Source organism: Rattus norvegicus, chromosome 14 (assembly GCF_036323735.1).
Source record: "Rattus norvegicus strain BN/NHsdMcwi chromosome 14, GRCr8, whole genome shotgun sequence".
Lineage (NCBI taxonomy): Eukaryota > Metazoa > Chordata > Mammalia > Rodentia > Muridae > Rattus > Rattus norvegicus.
This window is the reverse complement of record NC_086032.1, coordinates 11116966-11143117: the sequence shown is the minus strand read 5'-3', so window position 1 is coordinate 11143117 and position 26152 is coordinate 11116966. Positions and strand designations below refer to the sequence as shown.

The following is a 26152-nucleotide window of genomic DNA, read 5'->3' as shown; positions in this document are numbered from 1 at the left end:
GTAGAAAAGGCTCAGTTAGTAACAAACCCTCTGAAAGTTGCCTCTTCTCCTGAGCCTTGAGGAGATCCAGTCTCCGATGAAACTTTTGAATGTGGTTAGAAACTACACGGCCCATGTTCTCTCCAGGACACACTGTTCACCAGACTGGGTTCTTAGTACTAAATTGAATGGGTTCCTAACTTAAAACTATTGTTTCACTCCATCCATAATTTTCTTGCATGCTTAAAGTAGATTTGCAGCTCCCTCTGGGGGGTTTCTAGAACCCAGCTGGTAACCTGGCTACAGAGGAGCAATGTCAGACATTAGCGGAATACCTCCAGGTGATTGTTACCTGTTTCCAATAATGACGTCAAAGTGGGGGTGTGGGACCTTCTGGTAACATTATGAAGATTGAGCATGCCGTACACACACACACACACACACACACACACACACACACACACACACACACAAAGAGGCCATTCGAGGAGGACAAGGAGTATATGTGAGAGGGCTAGGGTAAAGGGAATGAGGAAATGATGGTAACTATAATCACAAAAGAAAAGAAAAAATAATTAAGGAATCTAGGAATATGTGGGGGAGATAGTTAGCAACATGGGGACCAGTCAGGGCCGTCCCCCTCTTTTCTTAAGTGTATATGAGGAGCCCTTGAGTAACTGGCTGAAGCTTTCTCATTCAATTAAAGTCAAGGCAAGACTGGTGACTCTTAACATGTCAGTAGGGATTTTATCTGGTTATTATTTTTTTTCCAATTTTAAAAATGTTTAGGTGATCTCTTCTGCTTTCTCCAAGTCCTGATTCTTGTAGATTCGTTAGTCCTGGACCAACATTTTCTCTTGTCTCAATTCTCGTGTATACACATTCCTTTTGCTTCAACTAAACGAAACCCTTCACAAGTGTAGGAAAGAAAAAGGACCACACTGGGTTATGTACATCTTTTGTTTCATACCCTGGCAAAAATAACTCTTCTTCCCTTTAACTTTCCCTGAAGGGCTCTTGGAGGGGTTTGGCTATCCTTGCAGAATTTAAGGGAAGATCCAGAGGAGTTGATATTGTATGACCTTTCAAAACAATTTGCTCAGCATAGTTGGTGTGGGTCTTGGGTTGTCGCTTTAGGCAAAGTGGTCCTTGGAGTTTCCCCGTCGTGGTTCGGCTTCCTTGCGAAAAGGCATACACACTGGGCTCTGTGGGGAAAGCCAGGTCATTAGAAACAGCTGCCTTCCCATCTGCACAGGAACGCCGAGCTGTCTGGCGCTCAGCAAGGCGACATTGCTCCTTGGGGATTCCCAGCTATCTGTCATAGGCAGCAAACAAATGTCCTCAGCCTGGTCAGAGGCAATGGAAGCATGCACCTAATCTTAGGGAAAATGGAGTGTACCTTGGCAGATGGGAAAACATGGTTTTGCACTATGCTAAGCTTATCTTCAAACACCCAGACTTGGGGCGATTTAAAACACTGTGAAATGCCAGTGAAGTTTTATGTGAGAAAAGTTTGTAATAAAACCATGTTCCAAAATTTCTGTTAAGATAAATCAGTTTTAAAGGTACTCCTTTCATTCCTGATGACTTCTAAAGATCTTCACTTCTTGAGCAGAAGGAAAGGTGCAAAAGCTTGAATAATGAAGTCGAAGACTCTCCAACTGCAGTGGGAAAGATGTTCGTCTTGCTGGAAATTTCTAATTTCAAGAATCTGATTATTGCTTTGTAGCACTTTAAGTTTGTGGTCTATACATTGGGCTCTGGTTCACCAGAGAAAGAAGCAAATACAAGGAGCTGGCCTTCACATAGTCTGATGCCTAACTGGAGCTCTCCCTAAATTCCTGCTCCTGGACAGAGGTTACCAGGCCAGTTTTCACTACTCCTCCTTAAAACACTGGTGTTTCTTTTCGATTTAACTTACTTTTATATTTACGTGTGTGTCTGTCTGTGTCTGTCTGTCTGTCTGTGTCTGTGTGTTCACATACATGTATGTGCCTGTTGATACCAGAATAGGTTGTCAGAGCCTCTGGTGCTGAAATCACACATAGTTATGAGCCACTAACATGGCTGGGAATTGAACTTGCCCTTTGCAGAATCAGTAAGCACTCAAAATTTCTAAGCATTCTTTCCAGCTCCTTGGACCATTTTTTAAAATAAATAAGTAACACTAGGGATTATAATTGTCAATAATTAGCAACAATATTCTTGGTGTTTTAAGAAAACCTGACAATGATTTTACTGTGACTTTCCCTGGCCAAGAGTGCTGTGAGAAATGCATTGAGTCCTCCTCCAGAGACCTGGCAGGATCCTGAGGACTTCTTCCCAAACCTGGTTGCCGCACTGGAGGACTCCTTCATCTCAGTGCCCATTGGCATTCCTTAAGGCCATCACACTTTTATCTTACGATTTATAGACTGATGTGAAGTGATTTCAAACGTCGCTCAAGCTCAGAGAATCTAAAGTGCCTTTTTCCTCAGAGATTGAATTTCTCTGCCCTCGATAATTCCTCTTCTGATCTCCCCCATGATCTGAGATACTCGTTAAGTTGGAAAATGCAGAGTGAACTGTCGTGTTGGGGTTCACCACACGTCTGTGGAATGGCAGCTTGATTTCAGGTAGTGATAAATCCTACAGATTACATGCATCAGAGACGTGAGAGAGAGATGTGAGAGTAAGTGTGTCAGTCAACGTCCATGACGCACCCCGGGTTTTACCAATAGAATGGTCCCAAGGAGCTTGGGTCACCATGCCTTGGGAAAGTCTGGCTGGGTCGAAGCTTTGTCTTCTGTGGTACAAACAGGCCATTTTATTATATCTCACCTTTCTCTCAAGTTTAACAATACAAAACCTGTAATCTGTTACTCAAATATCTACAGTATTGGTCACGAATAACAATTCAGATCTATCTCACTGATCGTACACGGGCTATTTCCCACTACTTAATTTCTCTTATTAATTGTATTTGGTTTGATCTTCATAAGACTTCGGCAAATGAATTCTAGGGGCCTCGCATCCTTACAGTGAAATGAGCTCATTCTCTTATATTTGACTTACTCACTTTTCAGCGTTCTTGTCCTGGGATTTTACACGTTTCCCTCTCCTCCCTTTTCCTAACCATACGCTCCTCTCATTGTGATCAGCTAAGTTCACATGTGAGGACTCATTAATAGCATCGATTTCATCTGTTTCCTAAATGAGCAGTTATTAAGTCTTTAGGTGACATCATTGATCAAGAAAGTAAAAAAAAGTATAAAGCCAGCTTTTATTACAAACACAAGGTTTTGATAGATTTAGAACCAGGTATCTCTTCCAAATGGAGATGGGTTTATTTTTTAACATGATTTCTTCTATTAATTTGTCTGTATGCTAAAAGGAAATTTAAATTGAATGTGTTCGTCATCGAAATTAATGTCAGGCTTAAGTTATTAGGAAAAATCTGGCTCCAATAAAATCCTGGTCAACTCCATAAATTTCATGGTAACTTTCATGTCCTGCTAAAGCCCATCCATCACATGGACCTCTGAAAGCCATACCACATACCAGAGAAAGGAATCGCTTCTGTCAGGTTCAGACCAGCATTCTAAGAAGCACTTGTGGGAGGGAAAGTGAGTTACAAAAAAGAAAGGGGAAGTTGTTCTGAAATATGTGTGTCTGTTTACTTCTTAATATACCATGAGAAAGGATGGCTTGGCCTTTGACTTAGAAATCAGTTTCAGAAGCAAAATTTGAAATTACTGCCAAAGTGTATACACACACAGAGAGAGAGAGAGAGAGAGAGAGAGAGAGAGAGAGAGAGAGAGCCTACAGATGCTGACCTTATACCTAAAGAATACATAGCAGCTCCTTCTTAGAAGTAACCATTATAGTTCTCTAAGGTGAATACTTAGAAAGCACTCACTTGGTTTGCTAAATGAAATGTTTGATCCATTGAGAAGGTTGCATATTCTTTGGGCTTTTCAGTGTCTCAGACAAAAGCAGACAAACCTAGTCATATGTTAGCATCTGAAGGAAATCTAAGTACGGGGGAATATGCTAAGGGAACATAAAACAGTGTCTATCTTCTTACCCTAACTCCTCTAGAAATGGCCCGTAAGCTGCATCTGAGGCCTATGTCGCCATCAGATATTCACCATCCCCTGCTGTCCATGTTACACCAGAAGGGCAGACAGGGGACCTATGGACGGAGTGGAAGGTGAGGTCCCAGCCCTGTACCCCTGGGATACCATGTTAGCATATGCACCCTCTTACCACCTAACAAGGTCCAGTTTGTGTGGCAAGGCAAAGACTATGTATATGTGTGGAGAAGGTGACCACCATTCTTTTATGGGGTAGACTTGTAGCTCTTAGTAGGGCTGAAAGCAGGCAAGAGTTGATGGCCTGGTCCAGATATGTGACTCAAGTCCAAACATCAATAGTAATCTGGAATTATAAACTTGCAATCTTGGTCTCAAACAAGTAAAAAAAATGCTTCAGATCAACCTCCAGCCTCTTTTTGGCAGCACAGGCTCCTATAGTTTTCTGGGAGAAATACTGTCCTAGCCAATGGAAGCAAGACTTCCATAGCCCTTCTGGAATATGAGCTCAAGCTCCAGATCCTGAGGAACTCTGGCCTTTTTTGGTGGGGTGCATAGGCAAGAGTGACGGGAAGAAGAAAAACAAGCACTCGGACTTGAGAAGGTAATGTCAGGGGTAGAGGGGTTGTCCAGTCTTGTCTTATCCAAATAGCACTGACAGAAAGCCGTGCTCTATGGACCACTCGGGGTACTTAGGAAATCCCTACAGAGGCATCCCAAGTATTCTCTAAAGATGCGCACTTTCCTTTGGTCTAAGGACACTATTGCCCTAAAGACGGGGCTGAAAGGGGACTTTTAAAGCAAGGGTTCTCAGAGGAAATAGGAAGACTTGATGGTGAGCCAGAGGGAAAGGTAGGAGACTTAATGGAACGATTCCCAATAGAAAAGTAGGAAGTGTAAATATTCCACACGAGGCACATGGAGCGGAAACGGGAAAGAGAGCAGACCATCACAGACACTCTGGACATTCTCCCTGGTCTGGGGACCAGCTGTATTTACTGTGCCATAGTGCACTGTGGAAGCTGCAGGCTGGGGTCACCCACATTCCATCAGGCTGAGAAGTAAGTTCCGCGTTTTCAAATGTAATGCGTAGGGAGAAGCACACCACAGCTGTCCTGTCGGAGGCTCTGGACAGAGGCCGGGTGGTTCAGAACGAGTCCCCTAATTTGTCATTTGTGTTTCCTTTTATATATTTGTAATGGGTTTATTCTAAGGATGATCAGCAGATATAGACACTCATGGAAATGCCCGTCGTCACCATCTAGAGCACTTTCGTTATGTCTTAAGATACACCACATTTGACTTGAAGTGCCAGGATGGGGGATACCCAGGGGGGACCCTCACCTGCCCAGAGGTGAAGGGGAGGGTGGATGGGACAAGGATTATGGGAAGAGGTTACGGGGAGGGGGCAGTGAGCAGGATGTTAAGTGAATAAGTAAAAAAAGAAAGAAAGGAAGAAAGAAAGAAAGAAAGAAAGAGAGAAAGAAAGAAAGAGAGAAAGAAAGAAATTAAATTTTAAAAGAATCAAGAAAGATCATAATATTATAGAAAAATCTAAAGTCCTATCTAGACTTTAGACTTTTTAGTGAGCTGTGAAATCAGCATACCTGATATGAATCGGGCTGAGGAGATGAACCATAAGACATGGTCATCAAAATACATTGTCTGAAAAGAAGTTAATTAAAAACGAAACAAAAAAGATATGCCTCTGTTTTTTCTTTGCACAGGCACACACCTACCCTGGCACTGTTGATTTACTGTTTAATATTGTGGTGTATGTTTTTCTTAAATTTCATGTAAGTGGAGCTGAACAATATGGAGTCTTCAGGGAATGGTTTCTTTCAATGAAACCAATGCTTTTGAGTACTGATCTGTCAATGCCCGCGTGCCTACTGGCAATATTCTTTCTGATTGCTGAGTAGAATTCCATTGTATGCACGCACTATGGTCTGCTTACTAATTCACTTGTCAATAATAAACACTCAAATTATTCACAGTTTATGTCAAACACTAGCAGAATGGCCAGGAAAATACACAAAAGTCTTTGCGTGGACATGCATTTTCATTGTTCTCAGACCAATATCTATCAGTAGGATTACTGGATATAAGCCCATGTTTAAGAAAGAAAGAACTACTCAATGTTTTCCAAAGATTCTGAAGCATTTTCTATCCCAGCACCAATATCTGAGTATCTGTTCCTCATTGGTTCGGCAAGTCATTTTAATTTTAGCTATTCTATTCATTTGTGTGTGGGCACATGTGTGTCTGTGTGTGTGTGTGTGTGTGTGTGTGTGTGTGTGTGTGTGTGTGTAAAAGAGAGAGAGTAAGAATGCATGTGAGAGATTTTTTCTTTTCATAATTTTTATTCACATTACATCCCAACCTCAGCTCCCCTCCCTTCTGTCCTCCCAGTCCCACCCTTAAAAATCCTTCCCCCCATTACCTCCCCTTCTTCTCATAGAAAGGGAAGCCCCCATGGGTACCACCCCATCCTAGGACATCAAGTTCCAGCAGGACTAAGCACATCCTCTCCCACTGAGGCCCAACCAGGCAGTCCAAATAGGGGGAAGAGAATCCAAAGGCAGGAAACAGAGTCAGAGACAGTGCTCACTGAATAGTTAGGGACCCACATGAAGACAAAGCTGTAAATGTGCTCTAAACGTTGGGTGGAACCAGGTCCAGCCCCTCATCCTCTTTGGCTGGTGGTTCGGATTTCTTAACCTCAGCCTCACTCTGAATGACAGTTTGGTCCAGTCTGTGTGTGTCTCAGTTTTGCACTATGCTTAGACACATCCTGCACTTGAGACCACTAAGTGTTAGTAACAGTAATGCCACACACAGATGCTGCTAGAAATCTCTCTGAGGTGAGCCTGACCGACTGAGAACCATAGTGCAGTGAGGTATTACTGTTGATTCATAATCCACTTTTAAAATAAGTGACAGCGTGTGTCTTCCAGTGCGCTTAGCTGCAGACCCCATCCAGCTGTCTCATCCGCTCCTACCTTTAGCAGACTGTATCCTTCAGTGAGTTTGACAGCTTGTCAAACTCATTGATTTCTAAAGCAGAGTCGCCCACAACATCCCCTCCTCACTTTGCAGTCTGTAGACGGTGTACTGCTGTTTCTCTTTCATGCTCGCTCCGTGTGGCTGAGCTCTCGCAGATGTTCTGTATTTTCAATGAACAAACTTTGGATCCTTTTCACAGTTCTGGTTCTAGGACGCCCCCCCCACACACACACACCGGTGCACATGCCTCAGTTTACTCTGCTTCTGGACACCCATTGCACACGCGTCAGCTCATTCCGACACTCCTCCCCTTCTGTAATTGTTTCTATTTACATGCATCCGGGTTCACTGACATTTCTCTTTCCGTAATGCCTAACCCAACAAATAGATATTTTTATTTCAGGTGCTAAATTTCTTCTTTCACATTTCATTTGATATTTTCATGGCTGCTAGGCTATCTCTTTAAGGGTATACCTTTCGGTATATTAATAAAATAGACACAGATGGCAAGGCACTAAGAACAGCAGGCACGTGGTAAACAGCCAATGTGCATCTTATGGATATGCAGTAATTAGTGGTTTCTTCCAGGTACATATCTGTTGTTCTTTGTGTGGGGCATTTGCTGGATGCACTATAGACCGTATATCATTTCTACTTGGTAACGAGTCCTCTTAGAGAATTTGGAGGGATCTTTGTACTAAAAGGCAGTTAACCGAGTCAAGTCCCGCTGACACTTCTTAATGCTATGTTAAGCGAGTCCAAAGCAGCCTTCAGTGTAGGCCAAGCTTGTTCCTTCCTTTCCCCAGTAGCCCATGTATGGTGAGGTCTTTGTGATTGGCTGGTGGAAACTTGAACTATTATTCACCCTGTGCAAGTGCCTGTAAGTCTTCCTTTGAGTTTAGTCATAGTGCATTCCAGAGAACCATAAATGAAAAGGAAATAGGTTTTCTGGGATTGCATAAGTGGCATAAGTTATAAAAGACTTTAGAAGCCAAAAAAACTGCAGTGTTACAATCTGATTCATGAGTACGGACAGAAGTATTAACTACTAAGAAGGTGTGCGATTGAATACACAAATAAAATCTGAAGCACAGTAATTTATTGGACATATTCAAAAAAAATAATCTAGAAAGAAGCGGTCAACCAAGACTTTGATGAAGCAATCTAGAAGTTACCCTTTAGGGGAAGTCTAAAGCTAGCTGGAGGAAGAGGGTAAAATCATTATGGATGATATTGGGAGGGAAAAATATGTTGGCAGGCTGGCTAGGATGATACTGGAGGTGGAGAGGAAAAATATAAGAAGACACCAGGATTCCTAGGTTGGGGATTGCAAAAGCAGTGGAGAGGAAATTAAGCTTACTTCCAAATAAATGATAAGTTCGATTTGAGTTCTACGATGCAGAAGGCACATCCATGTCTCCTGGCCGGAAGATAACCCAGTGTTTCACAGATAACAGACTTGGGCAGGGAGATTTAAATCCTAGGGAAACACAGGATCAATGAGACTGAATTTATCTGGGTTTCAAATACCAGCCTCGAGTCTATCAGACTCCAATAAAGGAAAAGCAAGTAAGGACATTTTCTACTTTCTGTTTTACGTGTATTTTGGTTTCCAGATGGAGAAAGGACTGAGAAATATCAGAGCAATGCAAAGGAGGCGGCTCTTCCGTGCCGCTCCTTACATAAGCATCGACGCCTCCCCGAACTGTTGTGCTTGAGGGCACTCCAGACCATATTCTGTACCAGAGCCTTGGCTACTCTTCAGATGCACAGCCTCCAAATAGCTCACCAGTCACCCCGGACGCTGCCAGACCAAGGCTTTCATTTCCTCTCCATGCCGCTTTCCCCAAAGTATCTGAGCCTTTTGTGTTCTGAGGAAAGTTTTCATAAAGCAGAAACATGCCCCCAAAGCACAGCAGATTGTTATTTCTGTTCGTTTTATTGACCCGCCAGCTGCCGACTACATCTCTCTCTCCTTTATTCTCTGCAGTTTGCCGAAAACTATTTAATGATACTGCTCAAAATTAATCGTAAGACGAAGGCATACATGGACGTTCTAGGGCGTGTGAGAGAGCGGCCGCTGCTTTGCTTGCCTTGCTGGGCAGATGTGAACGTCGCTGGTCTGAAAGGAAGCAATAGCCTTCCCAGTTACTGGCCCCGAACTGGAACAAATTCCTTAACATTCTGTTCACTGCTGCTTGCAGCTCTGTTAGCTCGGCTCCTTTGTGAGCACCTCGAAATCCTCTTAAGACACTCGATGCCAGCCAAGCATGGTTTCGCTGGTTTACTCACCCTGCCGGTATCGTATGCTATCTTGGTTTTCTATTCTATTCACGATGCAGCTGTAACCCTGGTTAAACTCCAATTGGCCGGCAAAGATTCAGTTGATTTCACAACACATTGAAAACAAGCATTTTGCTTATATCTTTTTTGTTACTACATGCCTTGACTATGATTATGAGATAAACTTCTAGTTTCCATGGCTACAAATAACAACAAAGTGGATTTTTTCCCCCCAACATCAACCAACGGGGAAAAGGTAACAAATAAATACATCCTGGTTTAAAATAGCTGGTTATGTAGAGATATTAATTACCAACCCCACAATTTTTCTAATTTCAAATGTTTCAAATCTTATTTTAATTCCAGAGTTTGTAAGGTGGCTACTAGAAACACATATTATATTTTCTCAAGAGTATTATTTATATTATTTATATAATTTTATACTTTGAGTGTATGTGTGTGTGTGTGCAATCTCTTAAAATGGTAACTATCTTTTATTTGTAATGTGATACAGTGATTTATATACGTTTTATATTTTAACTCAGTTTATCATTATTATTATCATTTTGTGTGTGCATATAGAATGTGGTATGCTGGGTATTTGTGAGGGGAGTCAGAAGACAACTTGCAGGAGGCAATTCTTTCCCTCCATTATGTGGGTCATAGGAGTTGAATTCAGATCATCAGACTTGGCACCCACTGAGCTACACTACCAGCACTTTAAACTATTTTGAATGATGTAATCTTTGTTGCCAATAACAACCGTTCTCCAACCCCACTGGTAAGCTCAGACGCAGTGTGCACAATCCAAGCCCCAGTGGATAAAGACAGAAGTGCGTGTGGGAGGCGGCATTGACACCGGCATTGACGTTGGCCTCCTCAGTAGCAGATGCTGTCCGTATCAGGGAAAATTTGAGTCCAGGGAACTAGTTTTCTGTTTTTCTTTTCAAATTGTATGAAAACACATTGATTTTCCATGGTGGTGGAGTTCACAGTGGTTCTCCATGTGTATATTTAGGGAGCACCCTCATGCCCATCAACCCTTCTCCTGCTCATCGCCAGTGCCCAGCCCAGTCCCTAGAGATCAGTGTTCTCTCTTCAGGGTGATTTTGCTTTTATACCACACACAGGATGGAGAAGGTGTGAGACTTCTCTTTCTGTGCTGCGCTATTTCTCTAACATGCCACTCCCCGGTTGTTTTAGGGTTTTATTGTTTATGGTTGTGTGTTCCATTGTGCCTATGTGCCATACTTTCCTCATTTGCATATCTGGTGATGAGCCATTAGGCTAATTCCCCACCTTTGCTCTTGTGGGTAGCACCCAAGGGCAGACAGGCATCGCTTCCCTGAGTTCCTTTTCTCCGAGTGCATACCCAGGGGCCAGCTAACTGGGTAATGCGGACAGCCCTACTTTTTACTTATGAAGAACAGCCATGCTGTTCTCTGCTGTCCGGATTCACCTGTGGAGAAGCTAAACTTAAGTTCTATAGGTTGGGACAGGAGCTGAGATGTCCAGAAATAACAAGACCCCTTTCTTTCCTGAATAGGGCAAGGAAAGATGCCCCCGCAGAACAGCATGTCTAGCTCTAACCTTCATGAGGAAAATCCAGCAACTGTCGGTATTTTCCAAAGTTTGGTGCTGAACCCACAATACTGAGAACTTGAATTAATTTTCTGGTTACTATTTCAGTAAATATACATTTAGTTCTTAATAGTGGTTCTAAAGCAGGCTACAAGTTGGGCAAATTACAAAACTGAATATTCCTACTTAGAATGATTTCCAGATCCCACAATTCAGGTTATAATCCAACACATTATATCAGTATTTTAGCCTCCATATGTTTTAATAACCATGTTGAATTACCATGCAACTCTTTAATTCAACTTATTGGACAAATGTGGTACACGAAGTTCAAGAATGTAGCCTCTGGTCACAATCATGTCTACAGCAGAAATGCAGTCATCTGCACATTATAATTCCAGTTGATGGAATTTTCTATTATAGTTTCAGGCTATTTTAATGTTTTCCATTTTCAACTCTTAGTTTGAGATCCTCAGGTAACATTGAATTATCCATTACTTGAGCTTAAATGGCTCCCTCACTTTCCAGGCTACAGAAGAATCTGTTTTTCTTCTAAGTCCATGACTCACACATTCAATATGTCTGGATCATTTTATAATGAGATGAACATCATTTTCTCTTGTCTTAGTCCAGATTTATCTGCCTCACATAGAGTCAGACATTGACTCTGTTCAAGTAAGGTCTGTTACATGTCTGTTAATTCCAGTTTTACATTAAATACGATTATTGTGGATTATTGTTAGCACCACAGAGAACATACCAAAAGGCACAGTCATAGTTCTTGTCAGAACCCAAGTGTCTGGATACATACCTCAAATCCTTTGCACAGACAAGGTTTGGGTATGCCCTCAGACATGAGAACTTACAGGACTACCCTATGTAACTCTACAATATACATCTCAAAAATAGCCTATGTTTATAGAACCTGACATCTCATTTTAACTGCTTGTAAAAATGTGGACTAATTAAACCTCTTTTATGCAGAATGCCACTTTCCCACTGGAGTTACTGCTACTCTTCCTGTGTCCCCTTTCAAATTTAAGAGACAAGGAAAGAAACTCTAGTTCAAATTCTTTCCCAACAAATAGGAGTAATGGAGCTTGGGCATAGCCATCAGATGGACGTGCAATCGCACTTCCAGTTTGTCATTCAGAATTGGAGTTCCCTGCCTTCCCTTCACTGAGTAAATGTCAGGTCCTCCTCAACATAGGAGTCTTTCTGAAATGAGTCAAACTGAACATTGAAGCTCAAGGTAAATAAAGCATGGGGCTGGTATGATGTGGGGCAGGGCATGTGTCGGCTCGTCTCACCTCCTTTTCATATCACAGAAGGGGCTCAGTCCTTCAGAAGCGCTCACTCCAGACATCAACTGTCGGTCCCCTGGGTCTTCTAGGCTACACTGTGTGAGTTTTCACTCTCTTATTTCTATCCTTTTTCCAATTCTATTTCTCCCACTGAGTCCCTTGACATGTCCCGTGCTCCAGCTAGGCACCTTCTGATACAAAGTAAAAATGGCTCAACCTCCAGTTTCTTTTGATTCTTCTAAAGGGAAATCCACACGTTCCCTGAATGAAGATAACTTTATGGCCAGAAGGAGTGAGCTTTGATTAGTTACCACTACCATGAAGGGACATAGATGAGGAGGGGGAATGTGGACAAAAAGCTTTAGATGAGTTAAAGCATGGGCGGAGAGCTCCATGTTTGGTTATGACTGATTTTATATTGCCCCTGATATGGAACCAAATTCACTACATGAAAATAATTTCCTACTGATGGTTACTTAATAGCCCTTATGAAAAGTGAACATTTCTTTTTTTTTCCCCCCCGGAACTGAGCACCGAACCCAGGGCCTTGCGCTTGCTAGGCAAGCGCTCTACCACTGAGCTAAATCCCCAACCCGTGAACATTTCTTAAGTTAATCTGACTGTTAGTCTATTCTTTATAAACCAAGAATCATTTTATAGCTGGTTAAAGTCCATGTATTCTCTTGAGGTCTTAATTTCTGTAAAGACGTTTTTCCTTTATTATTTGACAAAGACAAGAACCAGCCCCAAAAACTAGCCTGGTTATCTGCTTATTAAATTTTCATATCTCTCCCTCCCATGTTCTCTCTTCTCTCCTCTCTCTCTCTCTCTCTCTCTCTCTCTCTCTCTCTCTCTCTCTCTCTCTCTCTCAGAATAAGGCCCCAGGCCTTTTAAATGCTAGATATTTAGTTCACTACTTATACATACCTCAGCCATTTTATTTTATTTATTTTACTGAGACAAAGTCTTACCATAACACACATAGACCAGGCAGGCCTTGAACTCTTGTATCTTCCTGCCAGTAGGTTCAGAGGACTGTGATGACAGGCCTGCTCCACCTTGCCAAGCTCTGATTATCACATTCTTAGTCTCTCAAAGGTTTAAGGGGAACAGGTAGGGATTTCTTCCCTCCTACACAGATTTATGTCTTGTTTAATTCTTAGTCACGACTGTGCTGTGTCTTGAGCCTAGTATTAAGTGATCTGAATCACAAGAACTAAGAGGTGGCTCCCTCCCTTAAGGAGAACATTGTTTTGAAAAAAGTAATGCTTAGACAATTTGAAGCTGATTGGAAGAGCCAATGTGATAGACATAGTCAGGTTGTTTCCAAGTGTCAAGAAGAACATGGAACTGCTGTGGGGATAGGCCAGACTTCCTAGATTAGCCAAGCTAATTTCTAAAGAATGTATAGACATTTCCAGGCACAGAAGACAGGGGTGTGGTGTTTAGGCAGAAGGAGCAGCACAAACAACAACATAAACCTGAAAAACAGCATGCTTCATAAAAGGGAAATTATTGGCAATTTGGGGATGCTACAGCATAAATTTCAAACCTGGAGCAAGAAGACAGGAAAGGCCATGTAAGCTAAAGGATGAGCCTGGAATGCATGCTATAGGTGGCCGTGAGTCACTGAAAGGGATTTGTACCGAGGAGTAAGATGGCTGAATTTATATGTGAGAAACATCCCTGAGGGCTGTGTGCAAGGTGGGTCCAACAGATTGAAATCAGGAGGCAAGGAGACAAATAAACACTGCTACTGGGGCTAGATCAGGGCAGTGCAGCAGACAAGGCAACCAGAGGCCAATGTGAGCGATTTATATCAGTGTTAAGTTGGTGAGCAGGCAGAAGTGGGAGGATGGGGAAGACGCTAAATTAAGACCAACGTTTCTCAATAACCAGGACCAAGCATCATGTAAAGTGACATGGGACACTCAGGTAGCTGCATCAGAGGAAGATCCCTGGCTTGGTTTGGGGACATGCCATGGAGTCATGCATATGAGATCAGTGTTGCTGTTCTTCTTTCTGATGCAATGCCCCACTCATTGTTTGTGAAGAATAGCCATGTTTTCAATTCGTACATATATGAATTCTGCATAGTTTTCTAAGATGTACAGCTGGACAGAAACAATTAAACTTTTACTTGCAAATTAAAATTTGTAAAGGTAAGGAAACATGTATTTAAGCGACAGTATAAGTTATTTTTATTATAACTAAAGATCACGAGTATGGTTATATACTGTTCTGAAAGCTGATGCCATAGGGGACTACATAGAGCTCACATGCTAAGGACACTTGCTGTGCAAACATGAGGACCTGAGTTCAGATCTTCAGCATCCACAGAAGTCAGGCATGCACACACACACACAAACACACACACACACACACACACACACACACACACACACACATGCACTAAAAGAGAGAGAGAAATAACTCACTGCTCACTGCTTACAGAGGGAGGTCATACCAGTCCTTACTGACTAAGAAAAACTTAAAGGATGCTGAAATATCCACCATTTATACTTTAAGGTTTTTTAAATATAAACTTACAAAGCATTTCAAATTTAGATAGATATATCAAGACATGAGAAAACAAGTTTCTGTTTTCTTTAATTAAAGTGAATCATGTTTTCTGGATTGAAAACGATGCCCCAGACTAATGCACGTGCCCAAGTGCCCACTGTGGTCTTCGCCTTCCACAGACCCTTCGAACTGCACGCGGCTGTAGTCATGCCCTTGCTCTTCCTCTGAAACATCTCTGGCTGAGTTTTCTATACAGCTGATGACAGCTCTGTTTACTGAGAGTCCTGAATCTTTAGGAAACTATGGTAACCACAGGAGACTATGAAGAATAAAAGAAAACATTGACTCATTCCTGCTGTCCCAACTCAACATCTTCAAACATTAAAAGGACTGAAATGCTCAGGATATAAACAAGATATAAAAAGTTTTATAATTATCTTAAGGTACTATAAATAACATCTTTGGGCATACACACACAGAAAAACATACACAGACACATAAAATTTGTACATGTATGTATATATGTATATTTACTTCCACATCTATCTGGGTGAAATTACATTCACCAGGACAGGGACATTAGATCTAAGGTATTCTGTGTGATCAATAGTCAGCTTTCTGTCTGAAGGCATGAACTGTAGAACGTCTGCATTTGCACAGTTTTCTCCAAGGAGCAAACTCCTAGCTCCAGGGGGTCTTCTTGCTGACTGCAGGCTTAGCCTTGAAAGGACTTCTTGAGCTAAGACTTCAGTTCACTCACAACCATCTGTGCTGACTTGTCAAGTGGTATTGTCATTTGTCAGACCTTGAGGCACTCATATTGCTGAGATTTAATGCTGACTTTATCTCAGCAGAGATCCTGGTCACTGGGCTCTTAAGTTCTGCTCATTCTCTCTTCCATGGTGAGCCTTGACCCTTAAGTATAGGAATTGTGTTGTAGACTTGACCACCTGGGGCTGTGCACCCCATGGTCAAGTGTTCTCTGCATTTGACCTGTTGTAGCTTGCTTTAATGCCAAAAGAAGCTTCTTGGATGAGAGTTGAGAGCCACACTTAACTGTGAGTATGGGGGTAAGAGTTTAGAGTACAGTCAGGAACTGTGCTGTCGAGAGAAGAGACAGTAGTGGGACCTTGTCCCATGGTAATTGTTCATGTGCGTATATCTTTGTAATTCTTAGAAGTGAAATTGTTATATAAAGACTTAGATAGCTTGCTAAACCCAGTACTAAATTGCTTTTAAACACAGAGAGTGGGCTAAGAAGATATCTCACTTAGTAACACACCTGTCATGCAAGCAGGAGGGCCTAGGTTCAGATTCTTATGCCCAAGTAAGAGCTAGGCATAATGGCAACTCTGACCCCAGTGCTAGGAAGGTAAATACAGGGGGATCCTGGGAACTCACTACCAGCCTTCGAGACACATTGTTTCATGCCAAATTAGGTAAGAGACCTTGTCTCAAAAAACAAGGTGAGGATGCTGACCTGTGGCCAAGATATACCTGCACAGATGTGAACACGTACAAACACACATGAACACATACATACACATATATACATACATACATACATATATACATTAATACATGCATATAAACCATCACATAAACTACTGATAAAAGACTCAACTGCATTCAAACTAGTGGAATGTATAATCTTTTTTATAATCTCTAAGTTTAAAGGACATAATCATTTTATTTGAGATTCTTTAATAATTAGCAAAATTAATGCTCATTAAAATCATTTATTGCTATTATTTTAAACTCTGTGACCTATCTGAAATTGTTCTCTCATAGCTTTAAAAGTTGAAGTCACTAAAACTTTTTAAATTACTGTATCAGAGAATCTTATACATGAAGAGTATTATGCATAAATGTTCACTTATTACTTGTCTTTTACTTACAACCCTTGACAAAAATGGCTTAGCTGTTATGAAGTTTTATCTTTCTCTTTAAAAATTTCCATTGCTTTGGGGTCCAATGTGTGAATACTTATTAAGCATTTTATGTATATCATCAAATTACTTCCCAAAACAATACATTGTACTCATTAAACATAGGAACTGCCCCTTTGGCTTCCTGCAGAGCTCATATAATATCCATATGCTCTTGGTCTTCCTTCCTTTCTGTTCATCTCTAAAGTTTCATCATCAGTGTGAAGTTGTAAGGTGTCTTAAGGTAGCTCCTTATGGGTAAAACAGTATTTTTTTTAATACAAGGTTTTTACCCAGTTATAATGACAGCTTCCATTCACACTCAGTGGAGCATCTCATGCTTCTGTCCCACCAGCAACTGAGCTGGGTTTTGTATCCAATAAAGAGTTGAGCATAGCCTTAGGTCAGCGCTTCTGCAGCACTCACTCAAGATAGCTCCTGTTTCAAGGGTCAGAGCACGTGCCATACAATGAGATGGATGAAACACACAAAGGAGATGGAAAACAGGTTTTTATGTGCATGTGTCTAATGGTGTCCTAAGCCTAAGCTCCTAGTGATGTAATAAGAGGCTAAAATAGAAAGAAGGCGAAAGAGAAAAGAGCGAATGAGAAGCTGAGACTGTGAGGAGTGTCTGGCCACACCACTCACACCAGTGTCAGTGACTGGTACAATGGCTGATCCATAGACAAGGGAGGAACAGTTACTGAAAACAGCCCAGTAGGGTTTAACTTGATGCAAAAATATTGTGGAATGGACAGTACAGGCTAAGAGAGCCACATACAGTAGAAAGGCATTGCAAAGCCTAGAAGGGAATGTTTGAACCACACATATATACTAGGAAAAGCTAAAGAGAAATGGGAGACTGGGTATGGGTGTGGGGCAGGAGTGGGCTATAGAGATAGTCTTCAAGTTTTGATGAGTTTGTGAGCTATGACTTTGTCCTAAGAGAGCTTATAGTATTAAGGAAGTATGTAATATTTGGTTTCTTAGTATACTATGTCTAAAGAAGTATATAGACATAGGAGAGGTGATGGTGGCAGAGTGTGTATGACTTGACAAGGGAACAGGACTCAAGATGAAAGAAAGAAAAGTCAAGGATGGACTACATTTTAAACTTGGATGCCATGGTAGATTATCTGTCTGATTATGAGCATATCCATCAAATTATGACTCAAAACATAAGATTGCGTCTTGCAGATTCATTGTTTAAAAAAATGTGTAGGGCTAAGAATCAGTTATCAATTGCAGAGGAAAAGTTTTAATGCCCCTCCCTCCATAACAGCGAACAGGTTCCAAAATGGTACGAGTGTAGGCAACAGCCTCGTGTATAAATATCAAACCATGAATAGCTGCTTACGTGAGTGAAGGGAACCTTCGGGAGGAGATCCACTAGTTTCAAAAGGCCAGATGGCCTGGAAGTTTTAACTCTGTATCTTCCCTGTCCGGGTCTTACCATGTCACCAGCGCAGGGCCAATGCAGCTGCTTCTAGTTTAACTCTGGTTCAGAGTGAACCAATGTGTATTTCCTTGGCTCATCTCTGTGTAACTCAAACAGATGGATAGTTTCTAAAGATAATTTTCCATATCGTGCACATAAATGGAGAATTGTCCAACGAGAAGTCAAAGGCCGTGCAGCTTCTAGCTTTTTTCTCTTGGCCTATGGTTGTTTTTCTTACCATATTGATTCTTACTCCTTCAGCCTCTGTTGTTTTATTGTCCTTTTGTTATTTCTCCCAGGTTACATTGTAATTATAACTCCTGTTCTTGATTCCCCAAACCTTAGTATAAACCAAGGTCACATTCCTTTCAATATTCAAAATAAATCCCAAGCCTACAGTCCCTTCCAGCATTCCATCCACCCTAAAATGTTCACTTTCTCTTCAGCCTCCCTCAAGTCATCCAGAAGCCTTCACTACACCCTGTTTGTTAGGTCTGTTGCTGAGTGACAAGCCATCACTCATCCCATCACTGAAGATGACACCCACTAATCATGTCACAGCGCTGTATGTCAGAGGTCCTACCTAGTGTAAGCCAGTTCTCAGTTCACCATCTTGGAAGTCTGGCAGCTCAGCAGAGGGCTACCTCCTCTTCCAGGGGCCTAGAGGAGGAATCACCTCATCGTATCATTTAGGCTGTGAGCAGAAGTGAATGCCTTCCAGCTGAGGGAAGGATTGGAGTCCTGAAGTTCTATGGCCCCTATGTCTTAAAGCTATCGGCAGTCTACATTTTAAATCCGCTTGTGTCCACTGCACTGTCCATTGTCTTCTTTATGATAGTTATGTGGTTACACCGTGGCCCCATAGCCTAGTATGCTTTCATCTTCTCTTTCTTGCTTTGCACTTGACAATGGAGACCCCATGAATTTCCATCCTTTCTTATCTCCTCTATTTCCATGATGGTTGACCTATAAAACTGTTACTCCAGGGCACTTTTATATATATATATATATATATATATATATATATATATATATATATATATATATAACAGTTGATATCCCCTGGTGTATGTTCATCACCCCAGTCTTGTTCTGTACTATACCTTCAGAAAACTGCCCCTTTAAAGAAAGCAGAGGCAGAGACAGAAGCATCCCCACTAACCTCCTGACTAATCCATCCAAGCCAAATCCTGAACGTTCTCTACAACACTTCTTACCAACAACTCTTTCACTGCTGCCTCATTACGCCCCAAAGTAGCTTTTTCTCCAACACCATAACCCAGAATGTGCCCAAAATCTAGACTGAGTTACTAAACCAGTGTCTACATTGGCCAGTCGCCTGTCTTCCAAGCCTTGGAACCTTAAATCAGCGCTCTACCCACTGCTGGGCTGGTCTTGCTAAACTGTGCATCTAGTCCTGTTGCTTTCACATCTGTAATCTCTGATGTTCCCATTGCCTCAGAGTGAAGACAGCATTGTTGAAACCAGCTGTCCAGATTTACATCCAATCGCTCTCCTTGCTTCTACTTTCTACTACGAAGATACTAAGTCATTAGCCTCCCATCCTTAGTGGTCTCATTCAGTTCGTCAGCCGATTCCTTGTGCCTTCGCTGCTCCAAAATGTGTTTTTTCATCTCTAAGTCCAGCATTTCCCCAGGCTAAGGTACCAGCCCCAGCATTTTTCCTTCAAAGATACTCTTCCCTCAGTCTGGGTGAGGTTTCCTTCTTCCACTGCCCCACTGAACCCCAGGGGTTACTTTTATTATCTGATCTGTCTCTTTACTCCTGCTAGACAGTGGATTCATAAGACTGTGACTACGTCTTAATCACTCATTTGATTACAAACACCTAACACTGTGGCTAAAGTGTAATGCGTGCCCTCTCTATGACATCAGCAGGCAAGAAGGAAGTGGATGGATGAGTGAATGAATCAATGTAACTTCTTGGACACTTCCCTCAGCTTTCTACATAAGACATTCTTCTCACCCTGCAGGAAAAACAGGGCCGGGGGGGGGGGGACCTGAAACTAGAAAACCTCCAAGCAGCCTGTTTTGGTTCAAATTTCTCTTTATTGGAACTAAGTTGTCCCTGTAGAGTGGGAGGCTGAGGAGCAGTGGTATCGCTATAAGGATGGCTGCCTTGGATGTAAGCTAACAGTTGGCAGGATCATGTTGTGCATTGGTAGGCGCTCTACACAGGGAGAGCACTGTCTCACTCTGCCAGTGGGCCTCGCAGAAGCAATTGTTCTTATAAGAAGCTACTCTCCAGTATTTATACCGTGCTAAAGATCTAGCCAAAGTCAGATGGGGCTTTGGAACAAAAAGAGAATGTGCACGCACCACTCTGCATTAGCAAGGAAAGTTAAGTTAAATTTAATATGCCAAGCACATGTTCACTCACTTTGACAGACCAAGCAAATCTTAAAAATTTCAAACCTTGCTCTAATACATGTAGTAAATTGAGCCTAATTTTCAAAACAGGTCACCCCACATCCTCCCTGGGCTGAAATGACAACGGGTTTTCTAGGACTGCCTTCTTAACAGTAAAGGGACAATTGCCTCAAGACCCTTCCTTTGGGATTAACCCCCTGTTTTCTTTCCCCTGTGGTTTACTCTGAGAGAAATATATTTATAGTTTCCACAAGAAAGCAGAATTTGTGAGCCAGTTTGATTAAACTGATATGCATTAGTGATTAGCAAAGATCAGCAAGATTACAATATGCATCTTAAAATCGTGGGCTAGACCATTCCTAGCTTTAGTGTCTCCTAATACATCTAGCCTCTTCTGTAACTTCAATATTAACGTCTGTACGTAATAACTATAATACACCCACGCATGTTTACATATCTTGCTTCGCGTGCTCTTCCAAGTTTCTAAGTCAGAGTTTCTTCTAAATTGCTAGAGGCATTCTCGAATCAGGAAAATGATTGTGAGAAATGGCACCCTCAGCGTGTCCGTCTACTGGGATAGAATCTGCTGGCAAAGCAATTCAAGCAAGAAGAGTTTATTGTAGTTTAATGCTTAAGAGTACTTTAGTGTCATAATGTCATGGGGGGCATGACAGCTAGAGCTGAGAGAGCTGGTCACATGACTTCTGGAGTCAGAAAGAAGAAGGTAGATGAGAAGCAGTCAAGTTATGCCCACCATGCTTCACTTCCACTACCAAGGCTCCCCCTCCCAAAGGGTATGCAACCTTCCTAAAAGGGTACCCCCAGCTGTGGACAAGATGCTTACCTAGATGGGCCTATTGGGTGTCACTGCATTTGACTGTCTCTGACACCTGCTTGTCTTGGCATTACCCTCCTCCAGGGCTCTGCTCTGAGCAAGCCTTCTGCCCTAGTATTTTGACCATAAATGGCCACATAACACGATTATTATAGAACTAGGTACTGGCATTCATTGTTGAACTTGCAATTCTCAGTCCCTGATTACAACTGGGAAGTAATCCAGGATTTTCCTGACACTTTGCAGTGGCACCACTGGAAGATCTTTCATAAGTCCTAAATCTGCAGCCCAGCTATGAGGAAGTCTGGTAATGGGAATGCGTTCTGTTTCCATTCTTCTTTTCCTTGGTGTTTGGAGATAGCAAGAAAACATTCCAGATGTCCAACCACAGATCTAGAGTTCTAGTGAGGAAGTCAGCTCAGAGGTGAGGGGTGTGGAGGAAGTTACAGAATTCTTCATCAGATCCTCTAGCTTTCTAAAGGGAAATCTGTGGAGGTGGCCTAAAAAAAAAACTATAAATCAGGGTCCATTATTCTTTACCCTGGGTCCTACAATTGTCACATGTCATTGCCCTGACGGCCTATCATTCCCTCTTCTTCAATACCCTGCCTCTGCTGACACCACAGTCTTTTATTCCAAGTGCATGGCATGGTGAGCCAGTCAAAGAGGTCTGCCTGTCAGTTTACCTGGACAAGAACTTGGAATGGTGGCTTCCTGGCAATGGAATCTTCTTCCTGTTTATCAGCCTTAAAAAGAAACGACAAGCCAGACCACTAGACATTCCTGCTGTCTTCATTCTGAGCACACCAAAAGCAAGGCACTCCCAGTCAGAATTCCGTCACAGCAGAAGGAGACTAAACAGATTTTGCTCTTGATTCCCAAGAAGCTACCTTCTGCCTCACCCCAGAGGGCACTGCTCCATTAACGCTCCGTGCTGACAGAGGTGCAGTCCTAGGTTTTACCTAACCTAACTTTCACTGTCCTTCCCATCTAAAATGTAGGCTTCTGAGTATTTTCTGCAAAAACAAATTCCATTAGTAATAGATATTGCTGAGAAAAATGTCAGTTTTAATGATTGTGCTCTACGAGTAACTGACACAATTTTTTCACACTATATTATAATCTTCACTCACTTTTTTTATTCCTTCACAGTGTGACTTCCTTAAATAAGAACTGTTTGCTTTTACTGCTATGTAACCAGGACCATTCCTGCCAAGGAGTAGATGCTCAAAATCTGATTGATTAAACTGTTCCTCTGAGAGTGTTTAACCCTGGGAATTTTTATATTCATAGCTATTCTTCTAATATTTAGAGTAGAGTTTTCCAATAATCTGTATTTTCCAAACAGGAATATGCATTTGTTAAACAGCTGATTGAAATTAAAGACACAATGTATGGTCATAAGTAGGAACCAAGTTAACTCACATACGAGCACTAAACTTTAAATTTCATGTTCTTACCAAGCAAAATAATTGATCAAACAAATATTTCTCATGGAATACGATATTTCAGAAAGGTTTTATAATAAAATATTTTACTACCATGATATTATTTTTAAAACAGGGAGGGAGAGCTGGAATATTTATTATTCTAGGTTAAATTTTATGTCTCTGTACCACAACTGCAATTCTATGTAATATAATTTTTCCACAGCAGTAAAATAAAATAAAAAGGATTAACCATAAGAAAACACATTTTAACATTGTTTAAACATCTTTATCATATTTTGGCAAATCTATGGCAAAGGTTTGGAAGTAGTTTTCATAAATATTGAATAAATCAACTGTAACTCAACAATGTTGAGATGGTTTGTAGGTGTGGAGGCCACACATCACTATTTGCTCTGGGATGGTCTATGGACTCATTCTCACATTCTTGGAACGACAATTTGTACAGCTCATTTCATTCTCATAAAAGATCCTAGTTTGGGCAATACAATTCTAAGGCTACTCAGCCTTCAGTCTGTCCACACAGAGGAGGGAAAAGAGAGAGTAATGTGACATTTAAATACCCACAGAGTGTCGCAACCACCTCAGCCAGCAAGGAAGATGCAACACTGTCGGATTCTTCTCAACAGCCTTTATTGTAGGAACACCTCATTATTGATACGGGGATCCCGAGCAACAAAGGCACCAGCCTTATATACAAAACAGGCTATGGCTATATACTTGTCCTCTAGGTATTGGTGGAGCATGAAACACCTCATTAGCATGAATATCACTCCAGCCTGATAGCTGCCGGAGAAATGCCAACACATGTGCTTTGTGGGTGTTTACCACAATCGAGTACCAGATGTCGGCGCCATCTTTAGCCGCTCCCTACAACAGAGGGATAAAAAAAATCTTCTAACTTTCATACATTATATGATCATGTATAGTGTAGATGTCCACTTGAGATTTTTGCATATGCTATGAAATCATCACCACAATCAAGCTAATTAAGAAAGCTGTCACCTCATATAGTTACCTCTGTGTCTTCCTTCCCTTTTTTTATTGTCGTGACAAGAACATGTAAAAGCTCTAGTACCGTCTTTTACCTGCAGACACCTCGCCATGCTAAGCTCTCCAAACCTGAGAGTTTATCTTGCATGATGTAAAGTTTTAGCCCGGTTTCTTCTCTGTTTACCTTCACTTCAGTCTTCTCCACAGAAAGCACCACTCTACTCTTTGTGAGGCTGAACATTTCAGAGTACACGTATGTACGAGATCATGCAAGTGTTTTGTGTTTCTGGGTTGAAGCCTTAAATGCCCAACGTCATGTTGTCACAAATTAAAACTACTTCTTTTAAGGCAGAGCAAACTTTCCTTGTATGTGTTCACCATTTTTTACTTAAATTCAAGTAACTTGTTTGGGTGCGTATGTGTGAAGTTGGAATGCTAGATCACACCATAGATCTGTTTTTTAACTTTTATTTGGCCTGTGAAAATTCTGAGAATCTTTACTGACACCCATTGTGTGCTTTTATAATTTTTCCCAAATACAGCATTTGAAGAAAGTAAACAAAATGAAGGTAACTGAGGTATTCTGGGTACCCTTGGTGACCCAAAACTGTGCTTTTCTGTGCTGTCATTAAAGTATCTCCCCTGATATTAGGATTCATCGTGTACAAGTGGAAAACAGATAAATTTGCAAGAACATCCATCATCTTCCCATGTGACTTATTGAAAAGACACCATACATATTTTATGCCAACTTACTTTCACAAGCCTGGTATAACTGCAATCATTAATTTAAAAAGCAAAACAAAAACAGACAGACAAAAATAAAAACAATTTTAAGGTAATGGGATGGCTCAGCAGTAAAGGCACTCATGTATTCCTAAGGACGTGAGTTTGATTCCCCAGAGCCTGTGTAAAGGCAGAAGGAAAGCACCAATACACAGACCCTACTCTGACTGTCATAGCTGTACCCCCACAAGGTATATGTGCATACACACATAATCATATACACTCAATAACTCTGAATAAAATAAACTTTAAGAAAGTCAAGGCCAGCCTTAGGGATATAGACTGCTCAAAAAGGACACATGCAGAGAGAAGTATTGTCTTCAATAGGAAAAGCAGCCAATACTCTTGTCAGTAGTCTTTGGTGTTTAAAGGTTCCCATGGGCCCTTTTGGGCAACAACTCACTGAGATGTCATTTATTTCTGTCACTGTAGGTTTTAGTTGGTGACATAAGATATCTAATTGGGATATCATCACCCCTATTATGTGATTATTCCACGAATTCCTTTCATATTCATATGTATTTTAGGAAGCTTCCATAGAAGTACGTTTCCATATAGATTTTCTCTTTTGTTTTTGTTTTGTTTTTTCCTTTTATTGAAAATGCATCCTTTTCTTATACAACGTATTTGAATTATAGTCTCCCCTCCTCCTATTCCTCCCAGTTCCTCCCCATCTATGCTCCAGACCTACTCCATTCCTGTCTCTCAGAAAAGAACAGGCTTCTAAGAAATATCAAACAAATGTGACAAAGTAAAATATAATAAGATGAAACAAAACCTATCATATCGAAGCTGGACAAGGCAACCCAACAAGAGGACAAAGGAGCAGGTAATAGAGTCGAGACCCACTCGTTCTCACAGTCAGTAGTCCCATAAGAATGCCAAGCTAGTAGCTGTGATATATACACAGAGAACCTGAAGCAGCCCTGAGTAGGCCCTGTGCTTGCTGTTTCCGTCTCTGTGAGTTTATACGCACCTTGCTTAGTTGACTCAGAGAGCCTTGTTTTTCTGGTGTCTTCCATTCTGTCTGACTCTTACAATCCTTCCACCCCATATTCGATGGGATTCCCTGAGCTCTCAGAGAAGGGATTTGATGGAGACACCTGTAATCTTCTACTTTCTCTCTCAACTAGAGTCTAGTTGTGTGTCTCAATCTGTTCCCATCTGCTGCTGGAGGAAGCCTTTCTGTTGATGACTGGATAAGGCACTGATCTATGAGCATAGCAGGATGTCATTATGGATTAGTTTGGTGATGTTTTAAGACCAGTAGTGTTGGGTTTTATCCTAGGTCTCTGGTTTTTGGTCATTCAAGCATTGTCATGTATGAAGTCCTTCTCATTGAGTGGACCTTAGATCAAATCAGACATTAGCTGGCCATTCCCACATGTTCTGTGCCACCATTGCCCTAGCATTATTTTGCAGTCAGGACAGATAATATAGGTCAAAGGTTTGGTGGGTGAATTAATGTCCATGTATCCTTTTCAGTAGCCTACAGAGTACCTTCCAACACCAAACAGACTAGAACATGAGGGTGAGGTCTTCATGTAGGCTCCAGATCTACTTACCCTGCTCGGTTGCCTGGGTC

At 41.5% G+C, this 26152-nt stretch overlaps 1 protein-coding gene across 2 annotated transcripts in view; it reads left to right on the top strand.

Annotated features, from left to right (window-relative positions):
• Cfap299 (cilia and flagella associated protein 299) overlaps positions 1 to 26152 on the top strand; it is a 485668-nt gene that overhangs the window by 433864 nt on the left and 25652 nt on the right. The window contains exon 5 of one of the 2 annotated variants that reach the window (XM_039092654.2): positions 8675 to 8971. The exons of the other annotated variant lie outside the window; for it this stretch is intronic. Within the exon in view, the coding sequence (XP_038948582.1) occupies positions 8675 to 8690 (16 nt within the window). The 3' untranslated portion in view covers positions 8691 to 8971. Of the gene's footprint in view, positions 1 to 8674; positions 8972 to 26152 lie in introns of those variants that run through there. 2 annotated transcript variants of the gene reach the window in all.